General features: G+C 36.4%; 1 protein-coding gene across 1 annotated transcript in view; it reads right to left on the minus strand.

The window, feature by feature from the left end:
• Positions 1–18,254, minus strand: part of LOC129228303 (WW domain-binding protein 2-like) — a 63,954-nt gene that overhangs the window by 18,234 nt on the left and 27,466 nt on the right. Inside the window, exon 5 of the mRNA XM_054862978.1 lies at positions 11,503–11,518. Coding sequence (XP_054718953.1) covers positions 11,503–11,518 — 16 coding nt within the window. The remainder of the gene's footprint in view (positions 1–11,502; positions 11,519–18,254) is intronic.

Below are 18,254 nucleotides of genomic sequence, written 5' to 3' on the forward strand. Positions count from 1 at the left end.
TTCTAGGACATACCGTTCTTGAGTTATGCGACGCACATACAAGTCGTTGTAATTAACTCGGAGAGTGTCAAAATGGATATTTCGGGTGTTTATACGTTCTTAGGCACTTATCTGCGTGCGGTCGGGTTTAAAAAAAACTCAACATTAATTCGGGCGTGAGCAAAATGGAAATTAAGGCCGAATTTTGAGTGAAATTTTTTTTCGCGAATACAATCAAAAGTTTCTTCAAATTTCTTCTATTCATTCGAATTGATCTGGGCTTAACTAATTTCCCATTCCAAGACCCCAGCAAAATATAGTACTGGTTATCCTTCATAAAAAATTTTGAAAAAAAATAGAACCGACTTCAAAATTGCTCTAAAAAGGGAAAAATAATTTTATTCTTTAAACACCATCGATAATGCTTTTAAACATAATTTTTGAAGTTGGCGCAAAAACAAAACGTAAAATCCAGTGTAACCATGCTTCGTTCATATTTTTTTTTCAGAAAAGCATCCAAAGTTACGAACGAAACATTTATATCGCTATTCAAATATGCTGTCATCAATGCATAATGTATGTGATAGTGAAGAAACTGGTCCTGGTTAAATTTATAGTTGTATTTGAGTTATGGCTGTGAATGATTTTATCTATCGTTTTTGCGCCAACTTCAAAAATTATGTTTAAAAGCATTATCGATGGTGTTTAAAGAATAAAATTATTTTTCACTTTTTAGAGCAATTTTGAAGTCGGTTCTATTTTTTTTTCAAAATTTTTTTATTTCATTCTTTTTAGTGTAAATGTAGGTATTTCAGAAATAATAAGAAGTTACCATCACGAAACTTCACATTTTTTTCTTAAAAATGCGCCATACTAAAAAAAAAAAAACTATTGACGCGCGTTAAACTTTAAGCGATTGGCACTAAAAACTTATCTTTGTTCCTCTCTGGAAATCATGCGTAGTAAATTTAATTATAACCATTTAAATATTACGTTTTTCCTAACTAATTTACATTCCACAGCATCTAAGTTGCTCATGATGCAATCCTGTATTTTCTTACTTAGCCCCGATCATCTGTTATCGGCATAGATGATAACGATAAAAATACTACAGAGTAGTTGAGTCAAACCTAATGGTAGCATTGTGAAGGCTAAGCAGATCCTAATCACTGCATCACCTCGCTTCCAGGTTAGGTTTACCCCTACTATGGAGCAATAGCACTGAAGAAAGGAAGATTTTGATAATTCACATAGGGTTACTATAAATCAGCAGGGTTACTAAAATAAAATTATTTACGCCAAAAATGAGACGACAGCGCCAGATTCCCCATTATCGAAATATCCCTTGAAGAAGTTTGATGCTTGCTTCAGAGAAGCCTTCATTCAAAATTATCATTACAATTACTATTAATATTACTGTTATATGGCACCAAACTTTTATAACAATGAGTTTCATATTGTCGCGTAGATGAAGATAGCGAAGACAATGTGAAAGCCAAATGAAGCGAATACTCGTTAGTCTCAACTCGAGATCTTAATTCAGAACCACGAATGAACGTTACATCTCCTTATATACAACTTGAGAAAGTGCTGGAACTTTCCAGACTTGGAAAGATACAGAAATTAATAGAAGATTCGAGAAAATACGGGAAACAGTAGAAATGAAATTTTAGTAAAATTCACTTTGTCCTAGTCGGGATTTGAACCCGGGTCGCTCGTGTGGGAGGCGAGAATTCTACCACTGAGCCACCGTTACCCACGGATGAAACGTGCGAACTTCGCTACAAAATTATTTAATAGGGAAATTGCATAAAATTTACTGTTTTTTGCCCATAACTTCTTTTCTAAAGAACAAATATGGTCAAACAAAGCAATGGGACCTAAGTTGAGCCATCCCCTATCCATTAAAAAAAGAATAATCAAAATCGGTTCACTAGGTGAGACGCTATGAGTGGACAAACAAAAAAAAAAAAAACATACATACGGTATGAATTGATAACCGCCTCCTTTTTTGAAGTCGGTTAAAAAATTAGAACTTGCTATTACAGTTTCTGCCTGAGGTGCTTTTGGTTTAAAAAAAAATCCTATTTCTATCGGTAAAGTAGATAAGGTACAATTATCAATGCACATATGGCAGTGAGAAGCAAAGAGATGTAAGTGGAAATTTTCAAGTTTTGAGCAAAACGCGTTTAAAGATAACATCCTAGGTTGGCTTTCATTGAATTTTTTTTCTTCTAAATCATGCTGTATAGCAGCAACTACCAGGGCTACTAGTGCCATCTCTTGCCCCAAGACAGAGATGTTCACCTTCCATGTGTACTGGGTATCTCCAAATTTTTAATTTTGCCATTTGCATCCCTTTGCTTATCACTGCCTCATATATAAATGTAAGAGTGCTCTTTGCTTCAAAACAATTGAATTGAATAAAAATTTTTAAAAAGCAGTTGATGGTTAGAAAAACTGGAAACAAAGATACATCAATGTCGATAAAAATTGGAGCATTTGACATAATGTTCTGCTCAATTAGGGCCGCGTTTCTGAAGTCAGGGTTATAAGATTTCTTAGTGACGTGTTAAGATGCCCTCCTCCCTCCACTGCTGTAGGGCAACACCGTGGTGAAGTGAATAGACTGCCATTTGAGCCACAGAAACATTGTATGGAGCTTAACATCGGCTTTTGGAGTGATGACACTAACCTTTCATGTTAATTTCCCTAATATTTGCAACTGAATTGCGCATTCTGATGGCAACTGAAGCTATAAAGGGGGGGGGGGGTGCCATGGAAAAGCAAACATATCCACGAAAATGCAAAATTGAGGCATTGAATGATTTTTATTTGTCAGCTTCATTCCTATACGGTAGTGTAGTTGGTTTCGCCTCAAAAAAGGTCCGTCCTCTTATTTTAGAGCTTTGAAAACGCATGTTCTATGTATAAAAGAACATACCCTCACATGTCGTGTCCTTAGAAAACAAGAACAAATCCACTGCTGTCTGCTTCAGCCAATAGGAAGCTGTAGTTTGGTCATATGACTCCCACAATGCAAACAGGACACAGGAACGGAAAAGTAATTCCAGCGTGTACATTTTTTTTATGCACCTTATTCAATTCAAACCAACAAGTTTAAGTAATAGAGCTATAAAAGTTGATTAAAAATTAAAATCTAGAGGAGTAGGATGGTGGTTTTGATTTAACTAGTAGAAAATCCCTGTAATGGGAAACATTCTGTTGAAGAGTTTTTGAAAAAGCTAAAAAAAAAAAAAAAAAAAAAAAAAAAACGAAAAAGTCATTATAATCGCAAAAGAGAATTTATTTGCATTCTGATTTTAATATTAAAACTTTTCAAGTTATACAACAACTCTGTTGATGTAACATTGCAGGTAAAAAAAGGTTAGGTTTTGTAGAGTATTTTGCATGTTTAACTTTGAATCACCAGCTAGTGATATTAGCAGCTATTGCAGCAGATTAGATTTAAAATTGAATCTATCAGGCTATATATTACGTTAATTTTTTTGGGAGGGAGGGGTTACTAAATAAATTGTGATTGTTCTGGCAAAAGATGACGTATCTCAACCTAGTTTTTGCAAAAAGAAAAACATATAGACCACCTATTTCAAGCAAAAAAGAACGCATCCAATATTTAACCCTTAACAAGGGAGGTGCGGTCTCACAATCCGCTCAAAAGTTCATCCGATCACCCTTGTTTCAGTTCAATTCAATGGGTTTTCCCAATAGCTTTTTGTTTTGTGTCCTCGAACACCCTCCTTGCTTATCAGTATCTTTAGGTAAGTGCAATTGATTTAAATTTCATTGCATGCTTAGAAGCGGTCTGTGAGACCGCACCAGCCCTTCAGTGCTACAATTTTCGACAGTTGTAGACATGGCTCTTAACGTTAGAAACCGCGGATATAGGTTCATTAAATCTTATACGCGTTATGTGGAAGGGATGCAAAATATTCTATATGAGGTTGAGAGTTGTTTGAAATGTTCACAAACATTACGCAATGATGTTCTAGAGACAATCAAGACTAAATTATTTCTCGAAATACGACGCGAAATACTAGCAGTTAAAGGGCTGTCAAAATTTTCCCGTAACTTGATATAATAAATTTTCTGGTACTAAAATCTTCTGTATATATTAAACAACTAAAATGAAATCATTAATAAATAATAGATTAATTTTTATTACAAATAGTGAGCTATTTACTGCAGCATATGACTTTCTCGAAAAATCTTAAGATTCTAGCAAAATTTCCTCGGAAAAGGTATACTTCGATTCAAAGTAAAAAAATATTTTTTCCCCGTGCTAATAAAAGTTCAAAGAAAATCTAAGGTAAATTACAGGACTGTATCTTAATTACATGATTTTTAAGAATTTTTTTAAGTAGAGCGGTCTCTGAGACCTCACTGTCCCCTGTTACGTCCTACTTTTTCACCTCCCCTGTTACGGGTTAACGTTAAGTAATTAAATAATTAGCACATTTTTATTAAAACATGATGTAAGATATTAACATTAGGTACAAACCGGACAATATTAACAATATTTTGTTGGTGTGAAGTCCGGTAGTTAGAAGAAGGGAACAAGTTCAAGGGGAATGGTGTTGGCGCTTGTTCCCTTCTTCAAACTAAAGATTTAGCTAAATAATAGGTTTTTGTGTTCCGCCGAAAGTTTTGTAAAGTATACTTGTTTGCTTTTGCATAGCATCTACTCAAATGTGCACGTATGAATCATTCCCAGCATCAGGGTAACTCTAAGAGGAACTAAAAACGTGTAACAAATATTAGCTGTATTTCAATGCCGTGGGGAAGGTACATGGCAGTATCTACAAAAATGGGTTTTTGAGATAACTGAAGAATTGTGAATTTTGGATTTCATTCTAAAAATAGGGAAATGCTGGTATTTGAAGTTTTTTCCTGCAGTATTTACAGCAGAAACCAAACAAGCAAGCTTCTTTATCTTGGCTGATAATAAAGCTGAAAGTCTCTGTCTGGATATCCCTCTGTCCGGATCTCTCTCTGCCTGTCTGGATCTCTGTGGCGCGCATAGCACCTAGACCGTTCGGCCGATTTTCATGAAATTTGGCAGAATTAGTTTGTAGCAGGGGGGTGGGGTGCATCTCGAAGCAATGTTTCGAAAATTCGATTTTGTTCTTTTTCTATTCCAATTACAAGAACATTTTTCCGAGCAAAATTATAAGATGGACGAGTAAATTACCAAGTTATCATAACGTGGAACTGTAACATGGGCAAGTCGATTGGCGAGAAATGCACCATACATTATTTGTAAATATACAGGCGAACTAAAAGACCTTTTAAATTTCTACTACGGGCAAGGCCGTGCGGGTGCCACTAGTGTACAATAAAGCTAAGTACAATAGATGACAAAAAATGGCAAAAAGAAAAATTAAATTTTGCAGATAGTGCCCTTTACCTACCCACGGCGATTTAAGTCCTCATTTGAGGCAGTGAAAAGCAAAGGGACGTTTTAAAGTACTCAGTAAAACGCATCTTCTGTTCAGTCAGATCCTTGGTATACTTTCATTGGAAAGTTAATCTAATACGGGAATCCATTGGACTTACGCGCTTTCTGAAATAATCTATTCAACTTTCAATGTACCAGCTGACCATTTTCCACCAGGGTACAGCTGACTTGTGTATTTATTCATAGTTGTATATAAGCTGTCGTCAGACAAATTCTTAGCCGAGAGGAAATCATTGATTTTTTTTTCAATTTCGACCTACCAGCTGACTCATAGCCCACCGCGTTACGTCAGCTGACTTTGTATTTTCCTTCGAGATAGTGTCTTAACTATAATTTGACAAAGTTTCAGCCGGGAGGAAATGATTGACTTTTTAATTATTTTTTTTTTTACATGATTGGGATACTACCGCCGCCCATCCCGCTCACGGACACGCAGCTGACTTTCACGAGGCGTTTTGATACCATTCCCTGATGTCTCCCACCAATTATCGTTCGAGAGGAAATGATTGACCAAATTTGTACCTGGCTCCCGGACTATAAAGCATGCTGCATTGGAGCACCTACCAGGGCTACTAACATTCTCTTTCCCGAAAACCAGAGGAGAATTTCTCCTACCATTTGCACTGGTTTTCTCGCAATGTTTAATTTTTGCACTTTTATCCCCTTGCTTCTCACTACTTCATTGGTTGCTTGATTAAACTTAATCGAGAATCAATATTTGTTATTGATTTTTCTGGGGAATACTTAAAAAAATGACCCACAATCGTTGCAGACTAGCCGCCACTGGTAGTTTATATTATAGATTTTATAACTACTGGTAGTTTATATTATATTTTATAACTTAGCATGTTACTAATACGTTTCTTTTTTTCTTTCCGCTTTTCTGATGTGATGGAGCGACGATTGCTTCTTCTTCTGAGATGAAACTAGGAAATTAACAAAATTTAAGGGTTTATTTAACACTAAGCTTGAAAAGGTAAAGTACTCCTTTCTGACTATTTGGCATGTCTTGACCATATTTAGACATAGGACGCGTTTACAAAGGTAGTGAAATTACCCGACTTTCATCCAATTTAACAATCAGTGACAAATAGGATTTCTTGTGGAACATATATAATATATGTAAAAACATTTTTAGTGGAAATTTAACATTAAATGAAAGATACACTATGACCAAAAGTATCGGACACTTACAAAAAAATCACATATTTACGGATTTCTAGAGAAATAAGAGACCAATTGCTCTGGAATTTTTTTTCACACAAAATTTATATTCCAGTTCTCCAGTTATCATTTTCCAATAAAAATTAAGTCAACTATTCATTTAGGGGTTCAGCAACAAATTGAGAAAAAACGAGCTGATGTGTGCATCTTATGACTTCCTTTTACACCAATTTAATGTTATTTCCCCATTATTGGCAATTTTAATGTGATTCAATAGTTCACTCCCTAAATATCACCAACAGTGGCTAAATTGAAACCTGATTTTTTAAAAAAAACCGCAATTTTGTCGCCAAGCTGGAGATAAAACTTGCCGACCAAAAGACTGGCGATATATCGCCAAGTGTCCGCCAAATTATAACACCACTTGAGTTTGCATCGAAATTAACATTGATTTCCCCCCAAAAAGGTGCAAAAGACCCCTTTAGAAACGCTCGAATACAACCAAAAGGGGAGGTGCACAACTACACTCCACTAGGAGTTACGTCTAAATGATGAACACAAATTTAGCAAAAAATAGATTTCTGATTTTAATAGTTCTTTCGAAATTCCATCAGTTAGGTTAAACAAGAATAACAAGATTTAAAAAGAAAGAATATGGAAACGTGTTTTACTGTTATGAGAGGCTCAATTGCACTAAAATGAACACATATTCAGCAAAAAATAAAATTCTGAGTTTAATAGTTCTTCCGAAATTAGCTTACTACCAAACGGCACGACCTTGAGAGTCACAGATCTGTACGAAATTCTGTTCGCACTAGATATGAACCCAGCTAAAGCGGTTTGACTGCATTGGCTCTAGTTCGGCTGCAGTGGGGGCAGGGGGGTCCGAAGTTGGTAATTGAGTCCAGAAAAGAATGGTGTTTCATTTGAAATTTAACTTTTTTTTTAACCCATTTCTTGCAATTGCATTGCAGTATCAGCTAACAGAATGCATTCGTAAAAAAAAAAAGACTAAATTCCCCCTCCCCCCACACCCTACGTTGTATGGGAGGGCAAATACTGTGTCAAAGTTTCAAATTCGAATGAAAACGCTGTTACAATTCTGAACTCCTGGAACTGAGTCTGGTTCAAGAGGCAAAAACTTGAGGGTCATGAATCTGGATAAACTTCTGGATTTGGCTCAATTCATAGTAGATATGAGCCCAGGAAAAATAGTTTGAGTGAATATGCTCTAATTGGGTTCCATGGAGGGTCTAAGTTTGCTTGTTTGGCTTCAGCACTGAAATAGCGTTTTCTTTGGAATTTGAAACTTTGACACAATATTTGCTTTCCTGACATCTTTCGCGTCTCTTGTTCGTACAATGTAGGGGGGGGGGGGGATTTATTTCATGTTGTGCATGCATTTAGTTAGGTGACACTTCAATGCAACAGCAAGAATAGGGTAAGAAAGTTTAATTTCAAAGGAAAAACAATTGCTTTTCTGGAAGTAAATTAGGAACTTTGGATCCCCATTGCTGCGAAACTAGGGCCTATGCAATCAAACCGCTTTACCTGGGTTCATCTGTACTTAGCACGGCAGTCTGTATCAACCACTGCATTTCGCTATTGGGTCGTCAGGGGGCCTCCAAATTATTGTGGGCCTAGGGTCTCATTTTTTATTTAATTATTTATTTTGTTCAGTCGGGCCCTGCTTAAAGATGCATGTATTGATCTGCGACGTACTATTAACATTGACGTTCAAATTCACGAAAATTAACCTCTTTACGATTTCAATAAGCTGGAAAACTTTCTTTACATTTGGAACGCATTTCACAACTTTATATAATTAGATATAACCAGTTATACTGTCAAAACGGTAGTTACTTTTGGGAAAGATAATTGTGCAAGTTTGTAGCTAAACGTATAGGAAATGCAATGATGTCGTGTTTACCTTAAAATAGATAAAAATAATAGATGCAAAGATTTAGTGACAAAAAGTTGAAAAGTTTGCCACGGTCTCCTCCGTCAAGACGGATACGAGTTTATAAATTGGTATCACTTTCCTTCATATTTCGTGATTTCTACATTAACTAGAAAATCGCCCGTCAAAATTTGACGGGTGAAAATTGCTTCTACATTTAAACGAAGCAATTGCCTGTTCAGTGAAATTTCGATAGTTGAAACTATAATTCTAACTCCAGTAGATTTTTGACAATTTTTACGTTTCTTCATTCCCCTCAAATGACACAGTCTTACCGGTAAAACAGTTCAGTTACCGGATCTAGTTCAGCCTTGTCACAATAAAGCCTTTGCCTGCATGTCAAACAATACCAAAAAAATATTATCAAATTATCATGCCGTGGCTCGAGTTTCATTGTCGAAACTCGCGGGTTACTCGATCATTCGCTATTATATATATGAGGATAAATAAACTTGTGCGCTGCTGCCAAACGACGATGATGAAAATCAGCCCAATTTTGTACACACCGTTGCTTGCTATACCATCATCGTTGGATTTTGAAGTATACGTAGACAAATTGTTTGGAGTTTGTTTTGAAATTACATATGGATAGATGTTTGGTTATATGTAGTTACAAAAATAAAGTACTTAACTCCAGAAACGGTTGTGTGAAACAGCCGAAATCTGGAAAGCTTGTTTGCACATCTCCAGGTGACATTCCGCACTGAAAACTATTACTTTCACGGAGAACTTTCGAATCGCGTTACTTTTATTTAATTTCGTTTGCATTATTTGTTCCCCGGATTGAGAGCTTTATGCTTAGCTAGATTTAAACCCAGAGTTACCGGAGAGCGAAGGATCAACTCTGGGGTCGTTTCGAAGCATCAATGTACTTTTATGTTTTTTAGTGTCCGCTGTACCACCGTCATCACTGCAAGGACCATAGACTAATAATAAGAATAGACCGAGCTATGGCAACCCTTTTGCTGCTCATAAACCAAACCATGTGACTAGTGGATATCCTAGCAACAGCGGACGTTGATCGTAGCAGACGATCAACGCCGGCGAGAAATAAAATAAATAGAATTGATGGAACACGGAAGAATGATCTTTTATGGAGTCCGATTGTAAATTTGTTATTCTAAGTTGTAAATATTTTGTTAATATAGTGAGTTTTTCGTTTAGATAGCATTGTGCATTTTCTTTATTCAATTTCAATAACTCTCTAAGCAATTAAAGATGCAAGCGCCCAAAAAGAATCGGCAAACGGTAAGATTTTTACCTACAATTTCAATTTGAGTTACCGATTAGTACATTTTTGCGTTAACGCAAAACGTTTACGCCATTACGTTTACGCCAACGCTGGCGAAGCAGTTCCGAATGAAATAAAAGTTACTGAAAACTATGATCAAAAACTGATTACTAATTTTAAAATAATGCATAACTAAAAGAAAAACAGTTCAATCTCTGCACTTGGAAAAAAATATTATAATAAAAACACATTACGTCTTAAGATACATGTCGAGTGCCAAACTATAGATAATCCTGCCATCTAGCAACCATGCTGCCAAAGTTTTCGCCAAGCCTTCCACCAGTCACATGATGTATCCATGAACCAATTTTTTCATCAGCAAGTCTGGGAAAGCTCGGTCTACTCTTATTATTAGTCTATGGCAAGGACGGATCCAGAAATAGCTCAAGGAGGGGGGCGGTTGATTTTTTCACTTAACCCATATCTGACTTACACATGCTTGAAGGGAGGGAGGCTGCCACATCATTTTTATCTAACACAACTAAAACAAAGAAATTTATCCGACGAGGTTCCCGAACCTATTTCTTTCCTTTCCAATTGAAAGAGGTATTTTAAAATTGTTTTAGAATTCAATTTCGTCGTGATTCCGGGGGAATGTTTTGAAACCCACTTCCCCCTAACATGATCGAAGGTTGTCTAAAACTGCGCAATTTTTGATTTGAAGAATTCGAATATTTACGATAGGAAAGGTCACTGAACCCATTCCCTACCGCACTGCTACCCAAGTTGCATACAATCGGCGTCTTTAAATCTTAAATTTTGCTAAATGCTCGGGGAAAGGGTTCTAAAACCTTTCTTCCAAAGATCGTCTGAAATGGCCTTTTTGAAACTGGAATTGAGAAAAGTTTCCGAAAGGAACATTCGAACCCTATTCCTTTCCTTAACGTCGTCAAAGGTGCCTACACTTGTGTTTTAGAACTTCCATTAAAAAAAAATTTTCCGGTGCAGAGACCCTCAAGGGAGGGGCGATCGCCCCCATCGTCCCGCCCTTGTATCCATCCTTGCACCACTGATACCAAGATGAACTAAATTACGTTAGATTAGGTTTTTTTGACGAAGAGCCTTAGTAGGCCATACTGCGCAAAACGATTGTTTAAATTAGAAAAAAGGTACTAAAGAAGACAATTTTTTAAAGAAGTAAAGGACATATAACTTCTAGAATTTTGAGAAATTTTGCCGAAATAAGCACATTATTGAAGTTTTAAATTTCGATTAACAAGCCAAAAGAGCAAACAAAAAAAATAGCTTTGAGTAACGTTAAAACATTCATAGAAAAACAAAGACCAGACGAACAAGGACAAAAGGACGAACACTAAATTAAAAGAAAAAAATCCAGTGTTCTGAAGGAGGGGGAACAATTTAGGATGTGGTGTGTCCCCCTAGCAGTTACTTAAGGATGGATGGAACTGATTGAAGATTTGAAACGTATATGATTAAAATTTGGGCAAACAGAGAGGATATGCTACACTGTCTGATTGATATTGCATGTGTTGCATATTGGTGCAGGTTCTCGGGAAAAAAGATGTTTGTGTGTAAATCTGGCATGACCAGGACGAAGTCAGGCTATTACAGTGCGACGCAATAGTTTAGACAATGAGCAAATTCACACAGATTTCACACATTTTCCACCCATCCTTGCCAGCATCTTCGAATCGCCGCATCGCTTCGACTCAAATGACGAGCGATTCTCCGATCTGACCACTCGACCTCTTTCAATCCAATGATACGATGTCTTTAAAACTCTGACAGTTGCTCGTAATGAGCACGAACCATGCGGCGAGGCATTTTTAAGTTGTTGAAAAGTAATCTGAATCGCAATCAAACCAAAAGTTTTAACAACTGTTGAAGAATTGCTCTTAATATACATCTGATGGATGCGCAGTTTCGATGCGCTGGAGATCAAACTATTCATTCATTGGACACCAAATTTTAATCGTTTGCATATCTGGTCAAAACACTCATGCATACAAAATTTCAAAGCAATCGGATGATTGGCTTGTCGATTTCTTTGTTCGTGTACTTACGGTTGGTTCATATTGGCTTCCTCTTAAGTCAGAAGACCTATAAAGTCGCCTCAGAACACAGTAGTGATTACAGGAATACCACTTTGAGGCAACGATATATGCACACGTTTGTTAAGAAAAGAGGTAAATTATTGGGAAGGTTACAGTCTTGATGTTAAACTTGCGTCGTCTAGTAAAAATTCCTTAAAAAATGTTCTAGTTAAAGATAGGCTATATTAATAGTTGTAAAATTCAAAAATTTTCTAAAGCATCGTATTTTTCTAAATGGCCCCCTCCGAGAATTCTGTCTGGATCCGCCCCTGAACTTGTTCTCTTCTGGTGATCTTTGATGACTTGAAACCTTTCGTTGACAGTAGGATGGAGTGCAATTTTACTAAATTACGATGGCTTCGGTTCAGTTGAACTCGCTTATTTTTTTTCCGCTCATAGCAACTTTGAGTTATCTCTTTATTTCCTTTTATTTGAAGAAATCCAAAATGTATTCCAATTTCTGAAAACCTGAACATTTTTTAAAATACAGGCGTTCCTCGTATAACACGGTACTTGTACAACACGGTTTCGATAAAACACGGTACGAAACTTGAATTAATACTTCATGGTTTTGATATAACTCGAATTTTATGTTTATAAAAAATTAATTTCATTTTTGTTTATCCATTCTGTTAATAGTTGATAACTCTATAAAGTTTTTACTTTGTTTTTATGAAACTTGGTTTCAATATAACACGGTACACATCCCTAGATTTACATTAATTCTAAGTCTCGTATAACACGGTTTCGATACACTACTACACGAAACACTATTTCGATATAACACGATATATAACACGATATATAAACTGGCTCTAAATTAAGCTCTTCTCTGAGTGGTGGGAGCTAGTCAGGCTATTGTATAGCCTTTACTTCCATCTACTCAATCAGGGATTCTCAATTCGACAGAGAGAAATATATTTCTGTTGGTAATTTCTTTTTTTTTTATATGTGAAATGCATATTTGTAAAATATATGTATGTGTATGTATGTATATGTGTATATATATGTGTGTATACGTGTGTGTGTATATATATATATATATTTCCCTGATTGAAATAAAATGAATTGAAATGAATTGAATATATTGACATAATGTTTACTATGTACATGATCAGTTAGCGTAAAATATAAGTTATTTTTTAAAAAGTCTCGTATAAAGCGTAATTCAAACAGCGTCCGCACATCACGTTCGCCACGTAAAACGGACAGAGTAACGTTTTCCGAAAAGGGAGAACATTCATACTTTGCGGACGCAAAAAAGGCACATGTCAGTCTCTCACCCAATAGAAAGAGCGCGTTCGTCTCGTGGAGACCAATGAAATGCGACGCCTAGCTCTACGGACGTCAGAGCCGTCAGATATCTGGAGGCCTAGTCTCTGCCCAATACGTAAAAATTTAACGCATGCAACGCCCACCCGTGACGTCACTTTTACGTACGCAACAAAATTCGCTAGTCTCTGCCCTTTCTTACCGGACGCAAAAGGCAGCTGCCAAAACGCGAACGTACGGTAAAATTAACGCCACTGATTTTTCTGGCGTAAACCTTTCGTACGTACGTTTAAGAGTCAAAACAAAGATGGCTGCTGTATTCGCCGCGCAATGAGTTTTATGAAACTTGCTGAACTATTGGAACTTATCGAAAAGAAAAGTATTGAAGAATCATCACACGCGTTGGATATTTTTGATGCAAGGTTTGTCAAACTTTATAAATGGATCAAAAGTTAAGTAATTAACGCCACAGAAGTGAAACATTGCTTTCCCCTCCTGTATATAGGGTTACCAGCTAATTTGCGAGTACATTCTTCGTCACTGTTCTACAAACACAACATCATTTTTAATTCTTAGCGTTCATTTATATTTATTGATAAGAGTGAAGTAAAAGATCTTGCACCATGGCCCTACGAAATTTGCTGTTGATTTTGTTTGTACAGATTAATTATTTTCCGACAGGTAAGTGGGTCATTCCATTTTAAACCAAGCAATAAAATAAACAAATTTCTCAAGCTGATCGTTTCAGATTTTCAAGAAACTTTGCGAAATCCTACTACTCTCTGACACCTCAAATGTATATAAACTTTAAAAAAAAATCTATCTCTTACACAAGTGATCAGTAACTAATGTCTGAGTTTGTTAAACACTATTTTCCCGGCAGTGTTTTGAAATGTTATACCTGACTCAAGTTCTATGGGAGCTTCAGAGTTGCATAATAGCTCATTTTAAAGAAAACTGCATATGCCTTACTTTGATGTGTAACAACACAAATATTTCAGATAAAAATATTTTTTCACAATTTTAAATTTTGACATTGTGTCTCAAAAATTCAGGGGTTTTTTTTGTAATGTATTATAATGAATGCATCCCAAATGTTCAGAGTGGGCTCAGAACAGTTGCAACAAATATTGTAGGATAATTTTTACAAATAATTGGCTTAAAAAAATCCTGACTAGTGTTATGCCGGATGACCGAGGGAAGATAAAGATGTGTATCCTTATCTGTTTTTTCCAGATCTTAAACAAATCTTTTATATTCTTAAATTTCAACACATATTTGAATTCTAAATATAGATAGGCATGAAACACTCTTAAATTCTATGTAAGTTAAGTGTTTTCATTTTGTTAAATAAGGTATCATTTCAGAAATTAAAAAAGTTAATTTTTAAACCCCGACTCTATTAGGAAAGAGATAATAAGTTTGACATGTATATTTGTGTGTGTTTGTGGAATCGTAGCTCCCAAACAGATGAAACGATTTTGTTCATTCTTTTTTACGCTCAAAAGGTGACTTGACCTTTGTGTTCTTAGCTTGGTCTCATCTTAGTAAGACTAATTACCCAGGGGTGTCCACCTCTTCCCCAAATACAACAGAGAAAAATACCCTTGAAAACAACCCTCCTAAAATTTTCAATGCCGTAGTCTGACCTTCCCTTGGTGGACACCTATGAATTAATGAAGATATTAATTAAAAACCAACGTAGTGTTTTTCGCAGTTTGAACAGTGAGATCTTATATATGTGCGTTTTAAATATTGGGACTAGTTGAAAGAATGAAATTTTCTGCGTTGAATATTTGTTAGGAATTTCCAAGTAGGAGTTATAATCTTGTTTACACAATAAAAGAAAATTTTGAGTTCAATGTTAAACCTTTATGCTTGCGAGTAATAGCAATTTCTTTGTTGCTCCACGATTTAAAATTTATCTACTTTCAGTTTCTGGCGTGTACTGACCCAGAAGTAGTTCTCACGGATCTAGACACTAGTGATCCCTATCCGCAGATCTGAACTTTTAACGATCCAGCACATCACTAGTTATAAGTTTTTTTTTGTTTTTTTTTGAACTACAGAGCTGTACAATAGCGCATTTTAAAGATAATTTCATTATCTTTAATCTCTGATTTGTAAGTTAAACATTTTTTTATTCCAATAATTTTAAAATTATGTACTTTTTTAAAATTTTTTTGTAGTCCCACTCTGAAAATGTTTGGCCCTATTCACTAAAATACAGTAAAAATCATGCTCTTTTTTATAAAATGACACTATTCTCAATTTTTTTTAATTTGAAAATTTTGGGAAAGGGGATTTTTTTTCCGAAAAGTATTTAAGTTACACATTCAACTGAAGTGCATGTCTTTCTCTTCAAAGTGAGTTATAATACAGCTCTGTAGCTCTCATAAAGCTTGAATTATAAAATTTTACGCACTGCCAGCAAGTTAGAAAGAAGTGCTGTGCTTTTTAACAATTTTCAGAAATTAATTACTAATCATGTATGAAAGTTTTTTAAAAATTATATACAGTAAAACCCCTCTAATACGGACACTAATGGGACAATTTTTTTGTCGGCAATAGATGGGTGTCCGCAGGTCAGAGATTTAACAATGTTATTTTCTTTGAAATCGGAGAATAAAATATTGTTCACATCAGTGGGGTGGCCGTTTGGAGGGGTTTTACTGTTACATTTAAGATGTCAGAGTAGGGCTTCTGAAACTTTCATGAAATTTGAGACGGTCAGGTTGAGAATTTTATTTATTTATAGGTTTGATATATGATCCATTTGCGTGTCGAATAATATTAATTTGTACAAATAAAATAAACAACAATGTTTCTAGGGCCAAGCTGCAAGATCTTTTACTTCACTCCCATCAGTAAATATAAATGAATACTAGGAATTAAAAATGATGTTGTGTTTGCCGAATGATGAGGTAAATTAGTTGGTAATCCCATAATGATGAATGAGCAAATGAGCTGGTAATATTGCTGATGGAAAGCAATGTTTCATTGCTGTGAGGTTAATCTGAACATTTTGGTCAGAAAAAAAGTTTGACAAACTTTGCATCTAAACTATTCAACACATTGTATAAGACTCCTGAAATACTTGTCTTTTGATGCATTCCAATATTTCTGCTTCTTTTTGTTGAACACTCAAAGCAGCAAATTCATCACTCAGCAGCCATCATAGACTTTGCACATAATAGCTGTAAGCTCAGGTACACATGTATACTTCCGTAGGACTCCCTTAAGCTACAGTAGGGTCTCATTTCACAATTTTCCATGGGTGGGGGGGGGGGGGGGTCTAAAGATTTGTGCGCAATAGATTATATAGGAAGAAAACAAACTGCGTACACACAATAGTGCCAAATTTGATTGTTTCTAAAATTCAGAGGGTTCCCTTACCACCCAATTGATGGATCTGGAATTCCTGTTCTTCACTATACATATCATCATTCCCATAATACACATCACAAAATTTTACACAGTTGCGGAACCAATAAATGCACATTTACATCAATGTTCATTGTTGTTTCTTCAATATGCACTTTATTTGTATACCTTCGGCTGATTTCAAACAAATTTCTTTATTTAAGCTGTCATTTTATTATAAAAAGGAATATTAAAACATATTCTGTACAAACTGCAGTATAGTTGTAATGGAATTTTAGAGGCTCTGCCTCCTGCTCGTTTGGCTCGCCAACCCCCGGTTGCCACCTGTGGGCGCTCAAAGCCACTTGCAGCAGGTGACTATTAATGATTTTAGGGGTGTCGAGACATCCCAGAATATCCTCAGGAATGGAAGCCCCTAAAGGTTTAGAGGGGCGTTAAAGAGTGGAAATGGCTTCCCCTATTTGCCCTGTATCCAGTGGTACAGGTAGACACAGCCAATCCGGAGAAGATAGACACAGAAATAAATAGTTTAGACTAGGGGGCCCGACTCCCCTGCTCGCTTTGCACGCCAACCCGTTTGCCATCCGCCTCAAAGATTTTATGCTTTTTAGGGTATCATGACATTCTTGGATATCCTCAAGGACATAATCAGTACTGGATATCTGGCCCCTCAAGGTTCAGAGGGGGTGAGACAGGGTGCAATAAATACAGAGATTAACAACCCGTATCCAAAGGTGGGGTGTGTTGGCCGGATTCGTAAGGTGTCAGACTCTTAACTCAGGGGGTGCCCACCTGGAAGGGGTCATGGTACAGACTGCGCCAATAGAATTTCTAAGGGAAGGGGGGGGGGGAAGAAAATTGAGAAGTATTTTTTGGGGGGTGCTTTTGCTCTTGGGGGAGGACCCCTGCTTACCCGAAGGGTCCAAGGTCCGATGTCAGCCGGTCAAAGATCTTCCATGTTTGTTAATGGTGACTGGGGCAAGTTAAATATGTATCAGTCAAAGTCCTTCAAAGAAATAATACCTCTGGGAGTGCTAGACCAGAGATTACTCGTCTTCTGACCTGGATCAAAAAACAGCTGTCTTCAGGTCCCCATCCAACAGTTTAGAACAAAAATGGTAGGTACGGGGAATCCTAGAGTGTGATGTATTCAACGGTACCAGTATTGACTTGGCAGACATTTCCAGTTCAGAGGAGATGCGGTTAGGGACAGGCAGAGTCACAGAAATTAATATTATCGACTATTAGATAATCTGTTATGCAAATTGTTCTGAATGATGTTTTAATTTTTCAAACTACAAATAGAAAGAAATTCACGAAAAAAACATTTTAGCAATTTATTTTTCTTTTCGTAATTGCATATGTAAAGCCTAATAAATACAAATTAAATTTCATTCATTGGATACTTATAGAGAGATGGGTTTCTAAACTCCTTGTGCCTGGGCTCAGTTAGCCCCCGCTCCAGATCTACTTACCTGCAGCGCGGGGCGGCTCACTATACTAAATGGGCCCCCGGCTTTCAGTGGCTTAGAACTCCAGTAGCCAGTTAGGGGCTCTGCTAATTTTTTGCCAGGGTTGCCTAAAATTTATAGATCAGAGCCAGACAAGGGTGTCACCATCTCAACATGGAAGGGGGAGGGCAGGCCCAGGAAAGTCCCAATGCAAAGTCGT

Source organism: Uloborus diversus, chromosome 8, assembly GCF_026930045.1.
Source record: "Uloborus diversus isolate 005 chromosome 8, Udiv.v.3.1, whole genome shotgun sequence".
Lineage (NCBI taxonomy): Eukaryota > Metazoa > Arthropoda > Arachnida > Araneae > Uloboridae > Uloborus > Uloborus diversus.